The sequence below is a fragment of the Canis aureus genome, chromosome 24 (assembly GCF_053574225.1).
Source record: "Canis aureus isolate CA01 chromosome 24, VMU_Caureus_v.1.0, whole genome shotgun sequence".
NCBI lineage: Eukaryota > Metazoa > Chordata > Mammalia > Carnivora > Canidae > Canis > Canis aureus.
The window spans coordinates 49,892,356-49,913,143 of record NC_135634.1 but is presented as its reverse complement, the minus strand read 5'-3'; the positions used below and the strand labels follow the sequence as shown (position 1 = coordinate 49,913,143).

Sequence of the window (20,788 nt, the reverse complement as noted above, 5' to 3'; positions counted from 1 at the left end):
TATGGGGCAACGGGAACCACAAGGCCCTACAGGACCTACGTGTATGGAACACAGGAGCCTCCCAGAGTCCAGTGCTCACAGGGCCTGAGGAAGCGTGTGTGGTGCTTAGGAGGGGCCCAGGAATCACGTTTCCAGACCATGCCCCTAGAAGGACAGGGTGACAGCAATGGGGGACTCGGCTCGGGCTCCTCCCTGGGACGGGGCTGCACCGGGACCAGAGCAGGTAGCTGCAGACCCTCTCCTCGACACCACGCCACCTGGACTGCACTTGGAAGAGCCCAGCACATGACAGTCACTGTGCAGCCAGGGGCCCTAGACTCCAGACCCCTGAGCGCTCTTCAAATCTCACACCATTGGTGTTGGGGACAGACTGGGGGGTCACATGCAGCTGCTGGATCTCAGGGCCGATACCCAGGCAGAGACTGCGCACAGCAGCTTACCCCTTCACAGACGGGGCCCCTCACCCCTTGGCCAGGGCTCCTGCCTCACAGACCCTCGGGTCTCCCCTGCACCCTTCAGCAGCTCGGCCTCTTTCCCAAAGAGGCGCACAGGCCCTCTCTCCCTGGCCCCAGCGGCCACACTCCCGGCCGCTCACACGCCGCCCCTGGCGCAGACCTTGCCTGGAGCACCCGGAGCCTGCCCGCCCCCACCGCGCACTGCAGCGCGGGCCGCTCTCTCCCCGACGGCTGGCTCGGCTTGAGCTCCACGGGCTGGCTCGGCTTGAGCTCCACGGGCTGGCTCGGCTTGAGCTCCACGGGCTGGCACGGCTTGAGCTCCACGGGCTGGCTCGGCTTGAGCTCCACGGGCTGGCTCGGCTTGAGCTCCACGGGCTGGCTCGGCTTGAGCTCCACGGGCTGGCTCGGCTTGAGCTCCACGGGCTGGCACGGCTTGAGCTCCACGGGCTGGCTCGGCTTGAGCTCCACGGGCTGGCTCGGCTTGAGCTCCACGGGCTGGCTCGGCTTGAGCTCCACGGGCTGGCTCGGCTTGAGCTCCACGGGCTGGCTCGGCTTGAGCTCCACGGGCTGGCTCGGCTTGAGCTCCACGGGCTGGCACAGCTCCCCCTCGGGGCCTAGGCCCCTCCAGGCTGGCTCTGCTCGCAGGGCACCCACGGCCCCGCCGGCCCCGCCAGGCCCCAGGCCGACACCCTGAGGCCCAGGTCGTTCGCCGCCCTTTAGATGCTGGGGCAGATTACGCCAGAGGCCGACTCTTCACGGAGGCCCAACTTAACGCGCCCAGAGAACATTAGAGACAGAGGCACCAGGTCAGGAGGCGCTTCGAGCTGCTCCCCAGTCCGCTTGGACGCGACGCGGGCCCGGGACTCCCCGCGGCGGCTCCGACGCTCGCTCGCAGTCATTCCGACCCTGGGCCCGCCGCGTCCCCTGCGAGAGCGCGCGGGGGACCGGGGACCGGAGAGGCCGGTGCCCCCACGCGAGGCCCAGCGTGCCCTGCCCGAGCTGCCCTCCAGGCTCCGGGGGGCCCGGGGAGTCCCCGCCAGGAAAGGAGGGCAGGAGGGCGTCCTTCTTACCTTTCTGCTTCACTGCTGGCTCTGGCTCAAGGCTCTGGCGCCACAGACCAGCTGAATTATCATCTGAAACACTAGCTGCGGAAGTATTAGCTTCCTTGGTTCCTGACACAAAACAGTTCAGAAGGAGTCATCACGGCGCGCCCGCGGGCTGGTCCTCTGCGGCTTCATTAACTGAGAGCACCTCGTCATCGCTCATCGCTCATCGGTGCCTCCCCACACCCGCACCGCGGCTTCCGGGGCGACCACAGGCAGCTTTGGGGCACTTACACCAAGAATGTAAGGGATCGGGAGACGGACGAGGCCCGCTCAGCCCAGGAGGAGGCTGGGGCCCCCACGGCCACAGCAAACTGGCCCCTCCACCCCCATTTCCAGAACCTTCCTGACACTGCATCTCCACCCGCCTCCCCCCTGCAGCCAGGCCCGGCTGAGAAGCTGCAGATAGGTGGCAATTTCAGCAAAGCAGAATGAAAAGAAAAATACTTCTGGCATAGTCCACAGTCCTAGACATACAGAAAGCTTCCAAACCCTGGTGGAGCTACTGACCAAAGTGCCAATGTCTATAAAAATAGAAAAAAAATATCAAATACCTAAGAAATAAAACATTTTTATATTGAAAACAAAAGGGGGCAGGGAGGTGTGGTAGGAACAGATTTTATGTGGCAGGACCCAGGTAGAAAACTAACCCATCACTAAAGGACCCCCACTCTCTAAAATGAAATGAGGAGGCAAAAATAAAATTAGAAAAATGTTCTCTTCCCTGAAACACAATCTTAAAATTTCTTAAAAGTATTCAAATAGTTCATTTCAGAATCAGCTTTCAATTAACTATCAAAGAACCGATTCCATGTAAAGAACTACATACAGCAAATGACATAATTTTCTAAGGAATTTTTTTTCAATCTACAAAAATGATAATTTAAACAGTCGGATTCAAGTAATTATTCACGATCTATAAGGTAGCCAAAGAATATGAAATACTAAATTGTAAAACAAATTTAAAAATAAACATAAGCCAGGCAGCTATAGATCGATTTTAAAAGAAAGTACACAAGAATTTTACATTATTACATTTATTTCAAAGTGTCAAAAATTTCCTACACTGTTCAAAACGCACAAGCACAATAAGTAACTTCCAAATGCAACACCTTCTGCCCAAAGCTCAAGGGGACCCTGCACCACTTCATCTCTTCAAAAGCCTAGTGGCATTCTTTTTTCTTTCTTTTTTTTTTTTTGAGACACCTATGATAGTTCCTCTAACACATCTTTCCTAATATTCTTAAGTAAATTTTACTGAAACTCTGATATACATAGAGAAACACAGTAATAACACCACAATCAATTTTTTTTTAACCACAATCAATTCTTAATCACAGAAGGCAGACGACCTAGTCTGCCAAATAACAGCTTTAAAAATAATAAATAATGTACCCGTCATAAATAAAAATTATTATGAACTGGCCAAAAATCTGTTGTCTGAATTACTGGCAATGAATGAACGTCGAAGGTAAAGATGTGGGCCTTGGTGTCCTGATTTCCTAAGTTCTGGTGCCCCCAAGCACCGTATCCTGAGGAAGCTCCTGGCCTCTTCTGAGCCAGTTTGCCCCAACTTACGGCACTTGGGTAACGAGACTGTGGTGCACAGAGCAGGGGGTGCTGTGCCAGGCCAAGTCCCCATCTGTTACCATCCCTGACACTCATCAAAGGTACAGCCCACAACGCGTCTGCAAGAAGCTTCCCACTACGCCAGAGTTCTGTAGAAAGTTTAGTGGCACGGAGTTGCCAGCTACATCCAAGCATAAATATGACCAAATAACCAGGGTTTAAGAGGAGGGGCCCTGCCTGGCCCAGTGTCAGTCTTAGCATCCCGTCATGGGATGCAGAGGCACTACGTGTATCCACATAGAACACAAGATAAAGGCACAAGTTCACTACACACAGGTCAGATGCGAAGCAAGATGTTTGACCCAAAGCTAATGAGGCCTTTAGATCAAACAGAATATTGGGGTAAGGGGGTGGGGGGAAGGAATGTCACAAGTTAAGTGACACCACAAGGAAATGAGACAAATCCAGAGGGTGGAACATTCTGCAGGACAAGCAACCTCCTCTCTTCCAAAGCCAGTGTGCTGGACTAAAAGGGCAAGGCAGGGGTGCAAGGCGGAGGAGCTGTTATTTGAGATTCAAATCATTTAAAAAGACAAAAAGATTAAAAAACATATAGTGTGTTCATCTCAATGGAATCCTGGTTTTTTAAAAAATAACACTTTGAGACACTAAGAATACAGCCTGGGGACCAGTACTCCTGCTAGATACAACAATAACGTTGTGGCCGTGTCTAAGCATGTCTTTCTTGTTGTTTTTTTTTATTTTTGTTTTTTTGTTTTGTTTTTGTTTTGGTTTTAACTTTTTGAGCTGCATGCTGAAGTATTTAAAGTGTTAGGATGTTTTTAATATACTTTGAAATCATTCATAAAAATACATTGCTGTAGATGAAGCACATTGTTATAACCATGGAATCTGTGTAAGAGGTAGGAGGCTGTTCATCATTCTTCCTACTTCTCCACGTTTTTCGTAATAAAAAAAGCAATAAAATGAAATGACATGAGTGATGGAGCCCAAGCAAGCCGGAGACACAGGGATGGCATATGTTCCAGGAGAACCTGGGCTGTCAAACAACTATAACCACGAGGAGGCTCATGCAGTGGGCATTTCGACATGGAGCAGGGAGGAACTGGTTTGTGCTTGAGAAAGAAATGGATAATCTCCTTATTGAGTTCTTCAGTGAGCCCAAAGGAACAAAATGGTAGAGCAAAGTGGATGAACGCTCCATGACACACCTGCAAAGCGGGCAGGGGCAGGCCAGGGCCCGGGGCCACCGCCACAGCAGGTGTGGCTTACGTGCAGCAGCTCACAGTGAAGGGCAGTCGCGAGGAAAGCCTCACTGACCAGACCCAGCAGCACCGCATCTGGAAATCACACTCCGTGAGATGAGAAAACCAGCAGCTATGACAACTGCTGACAAACCCTGAATCTCAAAAGTCAAAGGACTGGCAACGCAAGATGACATCCGTGACTGGCGTGATGGTGAAGACGGGGACCCAGGGCACATGCAGCAGCAGGTTTCAAGGGGAGGCGGGTCGGGGGACGGGACCACCCAGGGACAGGGAGCAGGACTCCACCCTTGCCACCAGGTGGCACTAGGCTCCGTTCTAACGTCTGCAAAGCTCTCCACTGAGAACCACCTGCCCCTTGCAGGCTTCCCCGCAGCCTGAACACTGAGCCGTACGCAGGATCTACAGAGTGAGGATACGTGTCTGAATGACTCTATTTATTTTAAATCCATGTTACCATCTCAGAATGAGATGCCTCTCACCCTGACTTGGGGCTCGCAGTCACTGAAGTGGTATCCATAAAGCAGAGCCAGCAGGGCAACTCATGTCACAAGCTGGCCACGGACGGACAGATCTCACTGAGTCTCAAGGCAGGTATTTTCAGACCCAATTACCTGTGGGGTACCTGTGGCTCTTGGAACGTACCCATGAAGCTTGCTCAAGGCCGAGAGGTAGGCAAGTGGCAGGAACGGGCCTTCCTGCTGGGCTGGGAGGCGGGCGCAACCAGGCCCCTCTCCTGCCCTTCTGTGGCCCCTCTCCAGCCCCTCTCCTGCCCCTCTGCGGCCCCTCCCCTGGTCCTCTGTGGCCCCTCTCCTGCCCCTCTGCAGCCCCTCTCCTGCCCCTCTGTGGCCCCTCTCCAGCCTCTCTGTGGCCCCTCTCCTGCCCCTCTGCGGCCCCTTTCCTGCCCCTCTGCGGCCCCTCCCCTGGTCCTCTGTGGCCCCTCTGTGGTCCCTCTGCAGCCCCTTTGCGGCCCCTCTCCTGCCCCTCTGCGGCCCCTCTCCTGCCCCTCTGTGGCCCCTCTCCAGCCTCTCTGTGGCCCCTCTGCAGCAGTACAGGGACTGCCTGGTGCTTCCTACTCGGACTCCCACAGGAACGAAACACAGGATGTGGGTGAGCCATGCCACACCTGCCGGCTGTGAAGCGTTCCTCAATGACAACTCCTGCTCCCGTTCAGCACCTTCCAGTGGGGCCCCCCACACCGCTGAGGAACTAGATCAATCTCCTGAGCCTGACCTACTTGGTGGATGATCAGCGAGGACCACCTTTCTGGCTGCGCCCCTGCTGAGCCAAGGATGCAGCCCAGCAGCCCGCCTGCAACACAGCGCTCTCAGGAGCTCAACTTCTTAAAGGGAAAGCACAGGCACAGAAAGATGCACTAACCATTATTAGCCACAGGCACAGAATTTTTGAAAATCAAAGAGATACAGGTTCAGCCTAGACAAGTTTTTATCTTTTCCCGGGGTCAAGATTTACACTATACTTTCCCCTAAATATCACTCCAGATTTTTAATATTTCTGAAGAATTTAGTTTAATGTCACAAATGGCAAATACTGATATTCATCAAGGATCACGCCTTTTGAAATCCCGAACTCTCACATCTAATTGCTCCAGGGCAAGAGGGTGAGGACACATGTACACACATCACACTGCCCACCTCAGTGTAAGAGGGGAAGCCACAGGCAACGACTTCCCAAAAGCACCACAGCCAAGGACCTTCAAATCTGTATTATAAAGCATTTTCTTAATACGACACAGCAGAGCAGGATGGGAGAGCTGAACAACAATCCCTCTACCTGACCACCCACATCACTTTGCAAAATTCCAACAGCAAGATAAAGCACCTGGATCGAGATGCAAATATAAGTTCACATAAAAAGGCATGTAAAAGTTAACTAAAATTGAGTTAATATCTTATAATTCATCAAATTAAAGCAAGTAGAATATCAGGTCATTTCTGATCTTCACTATATCAAGGTTAGAATAAAAAATAAAACTATGCTGAGAGGTAAATACTTCGTATCAAAGTGGTGAGGAAGGTAGACTAAAGAATATCTTTTTCTTACCGATTTCTGAAGACATAGTTTCCTGATCTGCTTCATTATTTAATCCAGACACTATGGGATCTAAAATTTTAGCTGAAATTATTATCTTCCTTTCTTCCTGACATAAAATAGTTAGCAACAGATTAAAACATTGCTGAGGTTTTTCTGTGCGGTGCTCGGGCCGGGACCCACAGGGGTTTACGCCAGGCTCACACGAACTCACCCCCTCCAGGGTTGCAGGATGCCCCCTGCCACCACTCCCCCTACCCGCCCCCCACGTGCTGGACCACCCCTCCCTGTGGGTCCTGGTGGGCTCTGGAGCTCGCTCTCTTGATCCCCACGCTCCCCTATGCTAATCTCACGTGGGTCTCCACGGGATGGCAGGAAAGAGCACCACGCGAAACCCCCGACTTCTCTGACTTTACCTTCAGTCACCCGGGCCCCCTGAGCTGCAGGCCTACAGCCCCACCGCTGTCCTGACACACCGCCAGGCTGCATGGCAGGCACCTCAAACTTGATGTGTTGAAAACAGAATTCCTGGCACTGCCACACATCCCACCAACTAGCTTCTCCCACAGCCTTCCCGCTTCAGCAACAGCACCATGTGGGTGCCCAGAGCCCTCCCCACCAACCTTCTCCCTGTGCCCTCTCCGGTTAACAAGTGCCACCCAGTCAGCCCGCAGACCTGTCATCCCTTCCACCCAACACATCCTACACCCAATCTGTCCTCGTCAGGGACACTCACTCAGGTCCCGGCCGGCAGTCTCCCCTGGACACCTACCTGCTGTCTGGCCTCTATACTTGCCTCTCTCCACTTTGAAAAGGAGATGCTTCTAAAACCGAAGTCCCATCAGGCCTCTGTCCTGCCTAACGCCTGCCACGGACTTCTACTCACACTCACTGTAAAGCGCTCGGCCCAATACCTTGGGCCTGCCTCTGCGTGCAGTCTCTTCTAACCCCTCGCCTCCCGCCCGGCCTCACAGTCGAGCTCCCGCCACTCAAACAAGCAAAGCCTGTCCCCAGCACAGGGCCCGGCGTATCCTCTGCCTATCCCTGGACACCAGCATGTCCTCCTCCACCCTCGTCAACTCTGCCCAGACGTCCCCTCCTCAGAGCCTCTCTGCCTACACACCCACCCCTACCGTGCCCACCTCTCTCGGCTACATTTGTCCTCAGAAGACTCACCACTACCATGAATGTGTACACCCTGTGTTCTCTCCATTATCTGCCTGCCCCTCCACAGTATACGCCCCAGAGGGCAGGGACTCTGTAAACTTCTACAGAACAAAGAAAGGAAGACTCAAGTGGACAATCCCAGCCCGTGACTGATTCATGGTAGGAACGCCACAGTGGTTGGGGGGGGGGCCGCAGCTCAGTGGGCAAGGCTTACACGCGCTTCTGCCCCACTCCACTCTGGGGCCCGGGCCCCGGGTCCAGCAGGGCCCCACCCACAGGGTCCCACCGGCTTGGTGGTCAAAGGGTCCGATTCCCCAACATGCACAGCCTCCACTAGGGCCTGCTTCATCTTACCGAGCTGTTTCACGGCATGCTCCTTCTTAGCTTTACTGTAGGAAGAGTTATGTTCAAGGGAAAGACTATTTTCACTGGTTCTAGAGTCCCTTCTTCCTGATACAAAATTGCATAATGAAAGTACGTATTAAACTTAATCGTAATGCTGCATAGTATATTCACTATAGTGTATTATTCTGCTATAACATGCTACTTAACAATAAGCAAAAATTATCATATTCTTATGAAAAATGTTTTTTTTTTGTATTCTATAGAGATTCTAGAATAGCTTTAAAATTCTAAATAAAAAAATAAAATAAAATTCTAAATATGTTTGGGATGCCTGGGTGGCTCAGTGGTTGAGCATCGGCCTTTGGCTCTGGGCGTTGAGTCCCACGTCAGGCTCCCTGCATGGAGCCTGCTTCTCCATCTGCCTGTGTCTCTGCCTTTCTCTCTGTCTCTCATGAATAAATAAATAAAATCTTTAAAAAAATTCTAAATATGTTTAACAAGCATGACACCCCACACTCCAATAAATGCTAGGCTTATTCTCTCAAGCAGAACATAGAGGTCTTATGCCTCCGATACCTCCTGGATGCTGGACATTTACCCAAATGCGACCCATTTAAGTGAGGAGGAATATCAGGGTGAGGATGCACAGTGAAGTTCACGCCCAGCTAGCAGACAGGGAAGGAAAGAGTCCATCAGCCTGTTGACATCTCAGTAAAGCTTAGTATCATAAAACCTGCATATCTCTGGTGATCATATCTCTTAGAGAGCACCAGTAAACTCAGATGCACATGCACCGAGTTATTAGAAAAGGAGACAATAACAACTGTCAGCTTAAACAAAAAAAAAACACAATTCCACACAAGAACTAAGGGCTAAGACTGAACATGAGGCCAGGTTTGCGGTGCAGGTACCACAGTCCATGACACTTCTATACTCCAACGATCATCACTAGGAAACAGGGAGGGGAAAGAAGATGCCATTTCTAAACCAACTAAAAACAAGCTATCATAAGCTGTGGCTAACAGACATAGCCCAGCACATGCACACATATCCTTTGGGGAGAAGGGAGGGACACCCACACTAACTTGGAATCAGAAGCATCCAATCTTCCCCAAATCACAAAAGCGTAAGTTTAACACAAGTCCAACTCAATCCTGATCAATTAATTAGTTCTGTTTGTGGGAGGCAAGATTCTTGACTCAATGGTTTTAAAATAATCTGTAAAGATAAGCACATGAAATGGCTTAAAATTAGTAATTCTGGAACACCTGGTGAGTTACTCTGGAAAAAATAACCTCACTTCACAACAGGAATTAAAATAAGAAATAACTAAATAGATTATATATGAAAATGCATGACAAAATACAAATCTTCATCTCCCAAATCTCTGGACAAACTACCAAAGGAAAAAAAAAAAAAAGGCTGGTTGCTTCCAGCGCACAAAAATTAAACACTCAGGCAAGTCAGGAACTAAACATAATGAGTAGAAATAAACTGGAAAACAAACACTTACTTAAAAATTGGCAGATGTCCTGAGTGTATAGCGAGCGTGTGTAAATTAGGGACAACACTGCAACTGCCATCAGAGCGATGCGGAATCCCCGCCAAGAACAGACGAGCCCAAGAAGTCAACAAAATCACTAACACACACAAAAACGTGCAATTTCACTAGCAATTAAAAAGAGAGAGCGCTGTTCATTTTTCAGCTCCCCAAATCAGCAAGCCTTGGGAACCCCGGAGGAGGCGGAGGGCAGGGGTACAGTGTACCCTGCAGTCACACCCGCAAACGGCCCTGCCCTCTGCGCCGGGGCCCCATCTGGAGCCTGTCCCAGGAGACTGCCAACAGAGGGAAAAGCTGCTGGAGCAAAGATGCTCATTAAAGCAGCACGTATATTATGAAAGGGGGGCTTTCTTTACATGTCTGCGTAAGTCCTGGATGAAGAATTCCAGCTACGGCACCCCCGCCACACCGCTTCAACTTTTACAACTTAGGAAAAGGATGGGTTTTCAGGCACTACCACTCTCAAAGTGACTTCCCACTTCACCTGAAAACTGCAACACGACCAGCCCCCAGCAGCACCCATCTGCAGTGCACGGATGTGCTTCCCCACTTCCCGCCCTCGCAGACCCAGGCGTTCCCCTTGGGCAAACCCCTGGCCACGCCTGTTTGCTTCAACTTCAGTCCCTAATAGCATGATTCCCAGGGATCATTTCTGCTGATTTTTAAATGCATGGACATGCCCTAAGAGCAGGATGCTCTTGCTGGCCACTCTGTGTCTGGATTAAATGACAAGAGTCAGTAAAATGTGGGTGGGTGGCTGATAACCATTTCTGGAAAACTAAAGTTCGATCGCATCTCTTAGGTTGCAACAGATCTCCAGCAAAGAGGTGCTACTCTGCCGCTGGGGTCATGGGCTCACACATGCGTGGAGGGAGGGCGGAAGGGAGGGAGAGAGGGAGACGGAAAAAGAAAGGGAGAGGGAGGGGGGAGGAAGAGGGGGAGGGAGAGAGAGAGAGAGAGAGAGAGAGAGAGAGAGAGAGACATATCTTCATCCTTTTCACAGTCTTTGTTTATCCCCCCCAACAGATCTACTAGATCATGATTAATATCAATTATGATTAATATCAATTGTAAGTATTAATACATGATTAATATCCATATTTTCAGTTACTTATATGATAAATTTGCAGTACCTTCCATTGAATTTTTGGATCGCCGTTTTGATGCTTTTGTTGTCACTGACCTGGATGCTCTGGCGGAAATCTCAGTCTTAAAGAAAATGGAAAAAGAATTAGTTGACGCATGACCCAGCAATGCCTTGAGCAGATTTACTAGTCAAGCTCTGCTCAGTGACAAACAAGGAGGACACAGAACAGCACCACCAGGTGCTTTAATGGGAAACGGATACCAACTCGGCACAACTCAGCACCCTGGACCTGAGGGTGAATTAGAGACTGCTCGGGCCTTCTTTACTCTAAAATCAGAAATCCATCTTTCTGCGAAGCTCTCAAAAGGCCAGCAATCCGCCAACCATGCTGAGAAGCGCTGTCTTACCGGATGTGTTTATGAGGACTCCATCTCTGTTGCTTTGTGCTAATCACTCACATGCATCTGTGACAGCGCTGAGGGCAAACGTACGTGTGTTCCAACAGAGCACACACCAGCCATTAGGTTTTGCTCAGCCTGCCATGATGACCTCCTAACTGGCCTCCCAGCCTCTAAGCCACTCCTCATCCATCTTCCCTATAGCTGCCTGGACATGTTTTCTGAAATCCAAAGTCCATTAGCAAAGTTGTGCTGAGTCTAACCTCGGTGGCCTGGAGGCAGGGAAATAATGTGGCCCAGCCTCGGCTGTGCCCCACCCCCAAGACACGCACCATGGGCCCCCCACAGGCTGAGCAGAGCTCAGAGGGATCTCTCCGGCACCCCTGCTGCCCCGGTCAGCCTGGAGACCAAATCCTCTCCCAGACTCATCTGAAGCACCACCTGGACACGCTCCCAAATGACCTCCCATCCCTTTGTACCCCATACGTCGTACCTGTCAAACAAGTGTATACAGAAAGCCCAGAGCCCGGCATGGAAACCCGAGGTCATGTGGGAGCCTGTGCCACATCCCCACCCCCGGGCTCTCCATGGACTAGAAGAAACCACAGCATGGAAGTCACATCAACCCAGCCATGGGTTTACGTCTCTTGAAACTATTTTTCAAAGTTTACCTCTGCTTCAACTTTGGAGTCTTTCACGGATCCATCTGACAACTTTTTAGACATCTCACCCGAACTTGAGGACTGCAAAAAAAAAAAAAAAAATTTGATCATATTCCAGAATTATTCAAATCTGTTACATCTAAAAACATGTCAAGATGCAAGGTGTTTCTTGTTGAGCAGCAGCAAGATCACCCTTCCCATCCATCCCACTCCAGGCCTATCTGCTGCAGGAACGCAGCCCGCACCCCACAGGGCCGTCCAGATCATCCCCTGTGGAGCAGACTAGGGCAGAAGGGAAGCTATGGAACAGTGTCTCCCAGACACGCGGGATCCGCACCCCAGGCCAAACCTCTCAGAAACACCCCAGTGAAACACAGGGAATCTGGAAATAGGGGAAGGAGTGAACGACAGAGACCACCAGCCACCATGGAAGGGGGGAGCAACCTTCCAGTGAACGGTTCTTCTCAAGCAAAGCTTTCAGACTCCACAGCAGGAAATATTCTCGAAGTGAAGTACAGGAAACCTGCAAACACCAGCTCACAGCTACAATCCAGTCTCCAACCCACACATCTTGACATACGGACTAGAAAAGACAAGGCCACGGACACTGTGCGCCATGAAGACTGGAAAGCAAGAGATGACTGTTGAGTTCAACCGTGACGCATCTCCATAGCTTCCTGCTGGAAGCCCCTGGCTCTGCACGCAGCTCCTCGCCTCCCCCCCACCCCGCCCACCCTGCCAGCCCCTTAGGGTGAGCACTGCACCCACCACCCTGACAGCTGGTCCTTCACCGCCACACCCGAAGCTCTGGACACACCTACTACTTCACCTTCTCTTCACACACAGCCTGAGAGGGGGCGAGAAGGTCTCAGCATCGTCTGTTTCAGACACGATCAAACGGAGGAGAGCCATGGGGTCTGACGCAGGGGGAAGACCCGCACAGCTGGGTCAGAACAGTCTCCTGGGAGGCGTCCCACGGGGGTGTCCTCACCGCCGGCAAGAGCCTCCCCACAGAGGAGCCCCAGATTTACACCAGAGGACCCGGCCCCACAAAACCACCACGAAAGATCCTCGGAGAACCGACTTCGGGAGAATGTGGACCTGCGCTGAGCAGAGACACAGGCCCTGCGCCCTGGCCTCACACACTCGAAGCCGAGCCCACGGAACCCCCTATAAAAACTTCTTTGGAATTGGCTTTCTATTTAAGACCCTCCTCACAGCATCAGCAACTCTGGTCAATGTAATGTGTGGAAAACCATCTGCAGACCCGGAAGACTGAGGCCTTCCCACTCGGGGGCGGCCGCACGCTAGGAAAACATATGAGAGCACGCTACTGCCTCAGAAAAATCACATCAGCAAGAAACACTTTTCCTTAGACCTCTACGAAAACGCAAAAGATGAGGAATGCCTTTGTTATTTCTAAAACTCCTGAGGGAAGCCTGGTTTTCGTGACATACCTCACAGGGTCCGTTACTCCGGGGCTCTCTACACGTCAGTCCCGTGGGCCCATCATCACCCAGTACCGGGATGCACCCCGGGATGCAATGCCAGACAGCCAGGAGCATGAGCCACGCACGCCAGCGCAGGCCTCGCCCCTCACCACGCTGCTGCGTCACATGGCAGATCCTGAACCTTTCCAGACCTCGGCTCCCTCCTTCCTACGGGCTGGACACCAGACTTCCACAACCTTCTGGGGACACCTGACAAGATGCTGTGCCCGAGAGAACAGGCAGGTGCGATGCCAGCCCTGACGGAGCCCTGCAGCACCTATGCTGAACCCAAAAGCAACTTGCACTTTAGGAAACACAGAAACCAAACACATTTTCTGGACAATTGTAAATCTACTTGAAAATTTAATTAAATAAAAATTACAGTCAGAGGTCCTGTACGTATCGACTGATGCCTACGAGACCAAAGCACGATCCTTCAGAAATTCAGCCGGGCCCACGGGCATGGCCACGCATACGCACCTGCCCACCACCATGGCGCACGTAAGGCCGGTTCACGCAGCCATGGTGTGGGCCCGTCTCCAAGAAGCATCCACACAAAAAAATAAAAATAAAAAAAGAATTAAAAAAAAAGAAGCATCCAACACGCACACGCAGCCAGAGGTGAAAGCAGTACACCTCAGAGCCCCAGCATCCATGGTGTCCGTGTGGGTTTCCACTGGGAAGGCGCGAGTGTCCTAACCTCACCGCGGTGCTGAGTCCCCACCACGCCTGACAAAGGAACCACTGTAGAGAACACCAAAACTCTTCTCAAAGACAGAGATCGTCAAGCAGGACTTTACCTTCTTCTCTGGCTTGTCGGGCTCTCTGCTCTTTTCCCGGTCGGGCTCCCGGGAGTGCTCCCCGTCCTTCACCTTCCGTCTGTCCCTGTCCCTGTCCCGGGCCTTATCTCGCTCGCGCTCCCTCTCTCGGTCTTTCCACTTCTCTTTCTCCTTCCCTCCCTCGTTCCTCCTCTCCCTGTCACGGTCTGGATCCCTGTCCCGGTCTCTGTTGCCTCGGTCTCTGTCCTGCTTGGCCCGGCTCCTGGCTCGCTCTCGCTCCCCTTCGCGGTGCTTGTCTCGCTCAGGATCTTTATGTCTATCATGGTCACTCTCCTTTGTCTTCTCCTTCTCCTTGTCCTTCTCTCTTGCTTTGCTTTCTTCCTTCACTTCTTTCTGTTTTCCATCTCTGCTTGTACTTCTCTCATTTATTTCAGAGTTCCTTTTATCCTGGAAAAAAGGTCAGACAACAATATCACTTATAAATGTCTTTACCTGTGCTATGAACAGACTCACCACTTCATTTTCAAATATGCACAACTTGCAATTCACCTCTTTATCTTTATGAACTCCGGGCTCTTCTTCTCGTGCATTCTTGTTGTCCAATTCCTGAGATTTTGACGTCAGGGAGGTCCTTCCTTTCAGATCACTCCTCTCTCCAGCTAACACCCTCTTCACCGCCTCGTCGCTGGGGAGCTTGCAGTCCGAATGGGAGGAAATGAAACACAAGGTAAAAACGAGATCAGCACAGGTGACAGACGCGAGCATCTGCATTCAAAGACAGTTCACTAAACACGGGAAACATGTGGACATGAGTCAAAGGATAAAACATTCAAAGGAAATGCTGTTATCGCCAAGTGGAGCATCTCTTGATAGCTGTCACCTCCAGCACTTCAGATGGGAACAGCAGAGTCAACCCAAGCCAAGTGAATCCCACCTCAATCCACTTGAGCTGTCAAGTGTGGGCGTGTGTGTGGTTCAAGGACAACAAAGCTGCCGTGCATGACTCCACAAGTGCCTTACACATCTCACAGGATCATGGAGGCCCGGCACTGAAAGGGCCTTACACAATGATCTACCTCAAGCTCTATCAAAAGCAAAAAGCCTCTCAAAGGCAGCATCCCACGACTTGGTGCCAGAGCTTCACACACCCCCGGGCAGGAATCCCACCCGCTCACACAGTTGCTCGTTCCACAGGATGCACTGAGTGACCATCACATGGCAGGCACCAGACCACAGGCTGACCCAGCTGTGGACTGGGGGAGGGGCCAAATGCTACAGTTGAACAGCAGGGTGCCTAAGCCAGGCCGGGAGAGAGGGAAAAGCAACCGATGCCACACTGCTGCCAAAGAAATGAGGGAGCATCGCCAGTGCAAAGGGCCTCAGGGTGCAGGCAGGGGTGCGGGAGCTGAGCGGGACCTGGAGGCGAGGGAGCAGCAGCAGGCCTTGAGAACCCTTGCGAGCCATGCCACGGAGCAGGCTGTGCCCAGAGGCGACAAGAACCTGGCAAAGGATTCAGCAGGGAGGACAGGAATCAAATGTGTTTTGAAAGAGAAATAACAGGAGGGACGCAATGGTGGGGAGAGAAACAAGGGCACTGGCAAAATCAGCTGTATGCCTCCGAGCCTAAGATTTGGATGCAGGCCAGGGTGAGACTCTCCCAAGGCCTCCTTGGAGCCACGACCTCCCACCCTCACCCCTGCTACGTGGGCCGAAATCCAGCCTCTTTCCCCAGCCCACAACCCACCAGGTAGGTGAAGGGCTGTATGAGTTATGACCTCTCCCTTCAGGGCGACTCGGCTCCCACAAGGAAGAAAGGCCCTGAAGATGCCCTGGTGCCATCACCAAGCAGAGCTGTCCTCCAGCGTCTCTAGCAAGGACATTCTGGGCTGGACCTAAGCAGAGAGGCCAAGTTTCCAACCCACAATGAGGATCTCAGGAAGTAGCGAATCAGTCCCTGTCCAAGTGACACAGGAAAGCAGCACAACTCTGCTATCCACAGCCAGGAGGGAAAGAGTAACGGAAGGACAGAGCATGGGGGAGGGAGGGATGGAAGGAGGGAAGCAGACACGGAAGGCTGGAGAGGCAGGCGGACAACAGGAGCCTCCCATAAGCTGGGAAGAAGAACAGCAGGTCTTCCTGCCTCTAAGATCCTGCCCGAAAAGGAGGCCCGAAAGGAGAAGGCAGGCAGGGCTTGGCTGCCTGGGCACGCAGCCTCCACCGCCTGCCCCAAGAGCACGTGTCTGTGAGGTTCCCACATTCATACTTAACACTTGAAAACCTCGTGCATGGCATACCTTTGTTTCACTGTATAATTCTTTGGGATTGATTGATTTTAAAGATTTTATTTACTTATTTGACACAGAGAGAGAGTGTACAAGCAGGGGGAGCAGCAGGGAGAGGAGAGGGAGAAGGAGACTCCCGACTGAGCAGAGAACCCCAGGCAGGACTCAATCCCAGGACCCTGGGATCATGACCCGAGCAGAAGGCAGACGCTTCGCCGCCTCAGCCACCCAGGAGCCCCTTCCTTGTATACTTCTACTTCACTCCTCCTGGAACTCTGAGGCTCCAAAGCCCAGGTTTGCCAGACACCAGCAAACTCCTTCCCGATACTGCCCACTACCCTGTGGTCACCCACCCCGGCCGGGTCTTTCAGGACTAAACTCTGAGCCTCCACGTTACCTTGCTGAGACAGCATTTTCCAATTCTCTGGAGCAGCTCGTTTGTTCTTTCAGGCTCGTGCCCGGCCACGATGCGCACTGGTTTTGCTGACAGTGGCTCTCCTGAAACCATCACCACCACGTCTATGGCCTTCTGAAGGAAGCTAATTTTTGCATCTTTATCCTGAAAGATTCCCATTTAAAATACAAATAAAAAGCACTTCCAAAAACGTTTCCCGGGATCCCTGGGTGGCGCAGTGGTTTAGCGCCTGCCTTTGGCCCAGGGCGCGATCCTGGAGACCCGGGATCGAATCCCACATCGGGCTCCCGGTGCATGGAGCCTGCTTGTGTCTCTGCCTCTCTCTCTCTCTCTCTCTCTCTCTCTCTCTCTCTGTGACTATCATAAATAAAAAAAAATTTAAAAAAAAAAAAAAAAAACGTTTCCCTCATCTTTGGTATGCTCAACAGGCACAGTTACTATTTATGTCACGTCAAATTGGGAATACTAACTGTGTAACAACAACAACAACAAAACAATTAAAGCTTTTCTTTTTGTTGTTGTTCTAAAAATTTATTTATTTATTCATGAGAGACACACACAGAGAGAAGCAGAGACACAGGCAGAGGGAAAAGCAGGCTCCGTGCAGGGAGCCTGATGTGGGACTCGATCTCGGGGCCCCAGGATCACGACCTGAGCCGAAGGCAGGTGCCCAACCACTGAGCCACCCAGGCGTCCCTAATTAAAGCTTTTAATTTTAGCTGGTAGGCTAGCAATTACCTTTAAAACACTAGTTCCATTTCTTAGTGGATAAAATTGGCATATATGCAGTTGGCAAAAATAAGAAAATGAAATGAGAAAGGATATACTGCAATTCATGAATTAATCCACCTTATACTTCAACATGCATCAGGATATAAATGACACACACCGGGTTCCCAGCTTACAAAAACCCCACTTTGCTAGGGTGAGGGGTGCCCCCCAGCCTACCTTAACGTTGTCAGACTTCATCTCCGCATCTGTGTAGAGGCCCTTCATGAAACCGGTCATCCTAATCACCTTCAAGAGACCAAGGCCGTGGTCAGCACCTCCCAGGACAGCCTCTCCATCAGCCTTGCCCCCGAGCCCCGAAACCCCACGCTGCCAGGAGCTGTCGGGTCTGCTCACAGCCAGGATTTCATTCCTTCACTTACTGCACAAGCTTCTGAGTGTCTGCGATACACAAGGCCTTTCCCCAGGTGGAATCCAGCCTGGACGTGGGGACGGGGAAACATCTTGCAGGGTGCCAAGTGAGCACGGGATCACTCCCTAATCCAAGCGCAGGAGGGGTGCAGGTGTCAGGGAAAGTTTCCCAGAAGACATCATATATCCGTTGACACCACAGGCCAACGGGAGAACAGGATTGGGCGGGGGGTGGGGGGGTGGTTAGGACACACGAGCCAGGCCAAACAGCCGCCAAGAGGGTCCTGTTCAAGGGAGCAAAAGTTCAGGGCAGGAGGAGCCTGACCCAGATGGCCTCGGAAGCCACTCAGGAATACGGACTTTAGCCTAAGGATCACGAGGAGGCCCTGACAGGTTCCACGGCTGGGCGACAGCATCTTACAAGGGGCACTCAGGCCCCGTGGAGAGAATGGATTCTGGAAAGAATAGCAATTCCTCAGCTTGGGTTTCTGAACGTGGACAGAAAGGTCTTTCTCCTCAGTCACGTCCTACAACAGGGGGGTGCTCTGTGCAATGTCACTTCTATCCCTTTCCTGCCCGTGCCTCTCAGTAAACCTGTAGCTCCTCATTACCCTGAACCAGCGTTAGGGGTGGTGACTCTCCCTCTTCCTCCCTGCACCCACACAGCCAGGCTCCTCATTCTCTAGGACCAGCATTTTTCGAAAGGCAAGAATTCACTATAAAAATCAACATAATGGGTAGCAATAAGCATTTTTTTTCCAAAAAATCAAACAAAACAAAATGTTAGCTGCGTTGTATGTAGGAAGCGTGAACGTGCGTATGTCCTGGGTGGACAGAAAGCATATGTACTAGTGCAAGACTCGTCTGTTAGAAAAAAGTCCCACGCTAACATCAGGCTATTTCTCTGAGACCAAGCCACACCTCCCTATTAATTAAGCTGGCTCTCATTCCTCAACAACTACCTAAGAGCTGTGTATTCTTTTTCCCGAAAAGACAAATATAATATTAAGGGTATCCTGTACTTGATATCCCTAGAGCCTTTATTTTGTCTCTTCTGAGGTTTTCCTATTTTGCTGGCAGTTAAAATTGTGAACAATATTTTTAAGGGACAAGAAACATTAACCTTACAAGGCCAATGCTTTGATTTATGAGAGAGAGCTAGTTTAGCTGTAACTAAATTACTGATATGGTGACTTGAACACAATACTCAGAGAGAGTTAAGAATTTTCAGGAAGCTCTTCATCTCTTACCGGAAAATGCTTTTCAATATGTCATTCTCATATCCCTAACAAGAGGTGACAGTTGACGCATTTACCTTTACACAGGCAGAGAAATTAATTTCAGCATTAGATTTGGAAGAAAAAAAAAAAAAACATGAAAGAAAAGCAGAACACTGGCCCCTGATTGGGAACGTGTGACTGCTTCCACGCAGCCTGGCGACCTGGCCAACCAAGTCAATTCCTGCTTGAATGTCCCTCCTCCTTCCCCATTCCGAGGCACTCCAAACTTCCAGGAACCCAGCGCCAAGCCAAGCCCCACAGAATGAGGCATAGCACCCTGCCTCCTCCCTGGCTCTCCACAGGACTAACACAGAAGGTAAAAGGGTGAGAGTACGGTGGCACCTGCCATGGTCGGGCGGGCTTACCTCCTGGCTAACGCACTTCTTCCCTTCTGGGTTAGGGGACACTACCTGCCTACTTCACTGGGTAATGCAGCACATGTCTCTGTGCCACGTCCCTTCCCTCAAACACCACGTAGGGCAGGCGAAGTGTTGCCCCAGCTAGAAGAGGAGGGGGCAGCTAGACAGACAGCCCTGGGATGTGGGTGGGATTCCAGAGAGTTCTAAGCACAATTAGGGTTTTTAACACAGACGCACACATTATAAACCATGTTGAGATAGCAAATGAGTAAAGCAAAGTTAGTGGAGAATAATACACCCAACCTATTGGAAAGAGTAAGAGAGGAGGTTGGAGGACCCATAGGGGGTGCCCTCGGAAGTCTGCAAGTTCTATTTTTTTTTTTTTTAAGATTTTACTTATCCATTCAAGACAGACACAGAGAGAGAGAGAGAGGCAGAGACACAGGCAGAGGGAGAAGCAGGCTCCATGCAGGGAGCCCGACACGGAACTTGAACCCGGGACTCCAGGATCATGCCCTGGGCCAAAGGCAGGTGCTAAACCGCTGCGCCACCCCGGGATCCCCAAGAAGTCTGCAAGTTCCACCTGATTCCTAACTCCCAAAGCCCACGCCCAAGTTCCTGAGTTCAATACCCTTCTTAGGGGCACCATGGAAATGAGTTACCAGGAGCCTAGCCGGCCTCAATCAACAACGAATGTTAGTGCTGCACCTTCCGTGTATCTTCCCAGGTCAGCTCACCCAGGATATGGCAACAAACAAGTACGGTCTCCATCACAAGGCAATTCACCCCCTGGGGAAAAGCCACAGACAACCAATCTCAACGGAGGTCAGGCTGTGCAACTTCACCCGCCAATACCAACCTGCTCTTTGATAGTTTCCCCTTTTGGGTCCCACTACAACCACTTTCAATAAATTTACCCACAGGTACTTTATGAAGCATCCAAAATGTGGTGCAGACTCGCGTGGGCATAAGCTTGGGGGACATGAGGACTTAAAAAAAAAAAAAAGAAAAAGAAGAATTCTCCAACCATTTCTGATCCCCTTTAATGGGCTTGACACTGACAGTGGCGGGGGGGAGGGGGGTGTCATAGAAACGACTGCCAGGCAGGGTGGAAGAGTTCTAACAGATACTGGGGGAGTCGGGAAAGAAAGAATGGTCCCGGAGGGGCCGGAGGAGGTGGCCCAGGGGGAGGGGAGCGGCGGCGAGGACAAGGAGCCCCATGCAGGGGGACCTCCGAGCAAGGGGACCACCACCTTGGGCCCAAGGGCTGCGTTAGGCTATGGGAGGTCAGACTCTGACACCAGCCCTGATTCCGGCCCCGACCTCTACCTGGTCCCGGACCTGGCCGGGCCTAAGCC

The 20,788-nt window shown here is 51.4% G+C and overlaps 1 protein-coding gene across 14 annotated transcripts in view; it reads right to left on the bottom strand.

Moving 5' to 3' along the window:
• Window positions 1-20,788, bottom strand: part of TRAF3IP1 (TRAF3 interacting protein 1) — a 58,828-nt gene that overhangs the window by 36,702 nt on the left and 1,338 nt on the right. For 5 of the 14 annotated variants that reach the window (XR_013363494.1, XR_013363495.1, XM_077869444.1 and 2 more), the window contains exons 2-10: window positions 17,600-17,668; window positions 16,634-16,795; window positions 14,504-14,647; window positions 13,976-14,401; window positions 11,695-11,766; window positions 10,672-10,747; window positions 7,987-8,082; window positions 6,478-6,537; window positions 1,526-1,627 (exon numbers count right to left, since the gene is read on the bottom strand). Coding sequence is in view for 12 of the 14 variants with exons in the window: in XM_077869444.1 (XP_077725570.1) it covers window positions 1,526-1,627; window positions 6,478-6,537; window positions 7,987-8,082; window positions 10,672-10,747; window positions 11,695-11,766; window positions 13,976-14,401; window positions 14,504-14,647; window positions 16,634-16,795; window positions 17,600-17,668 (1,207 nt within the window). In the remaining 2 variants the exon portion in view is untranslated. The remainder of the gene's footprint in view (window positions 1-1,525; window positions 1,628-6,477; window positions 6,538-7,986; window positions 8,083-10,671; window positions 10,748-11,694; window positions 11,767-13,975; window positions 14,402-14,503; window positions 14,648-16,633; window positions 16,796-17,599; window positions 17,669-20,788) is intronic. The other 9 variants (XM_077869453.1, XM_077869455.1, XM_077869454.1 and 6 more) reach the window with 5 other exon arrangements.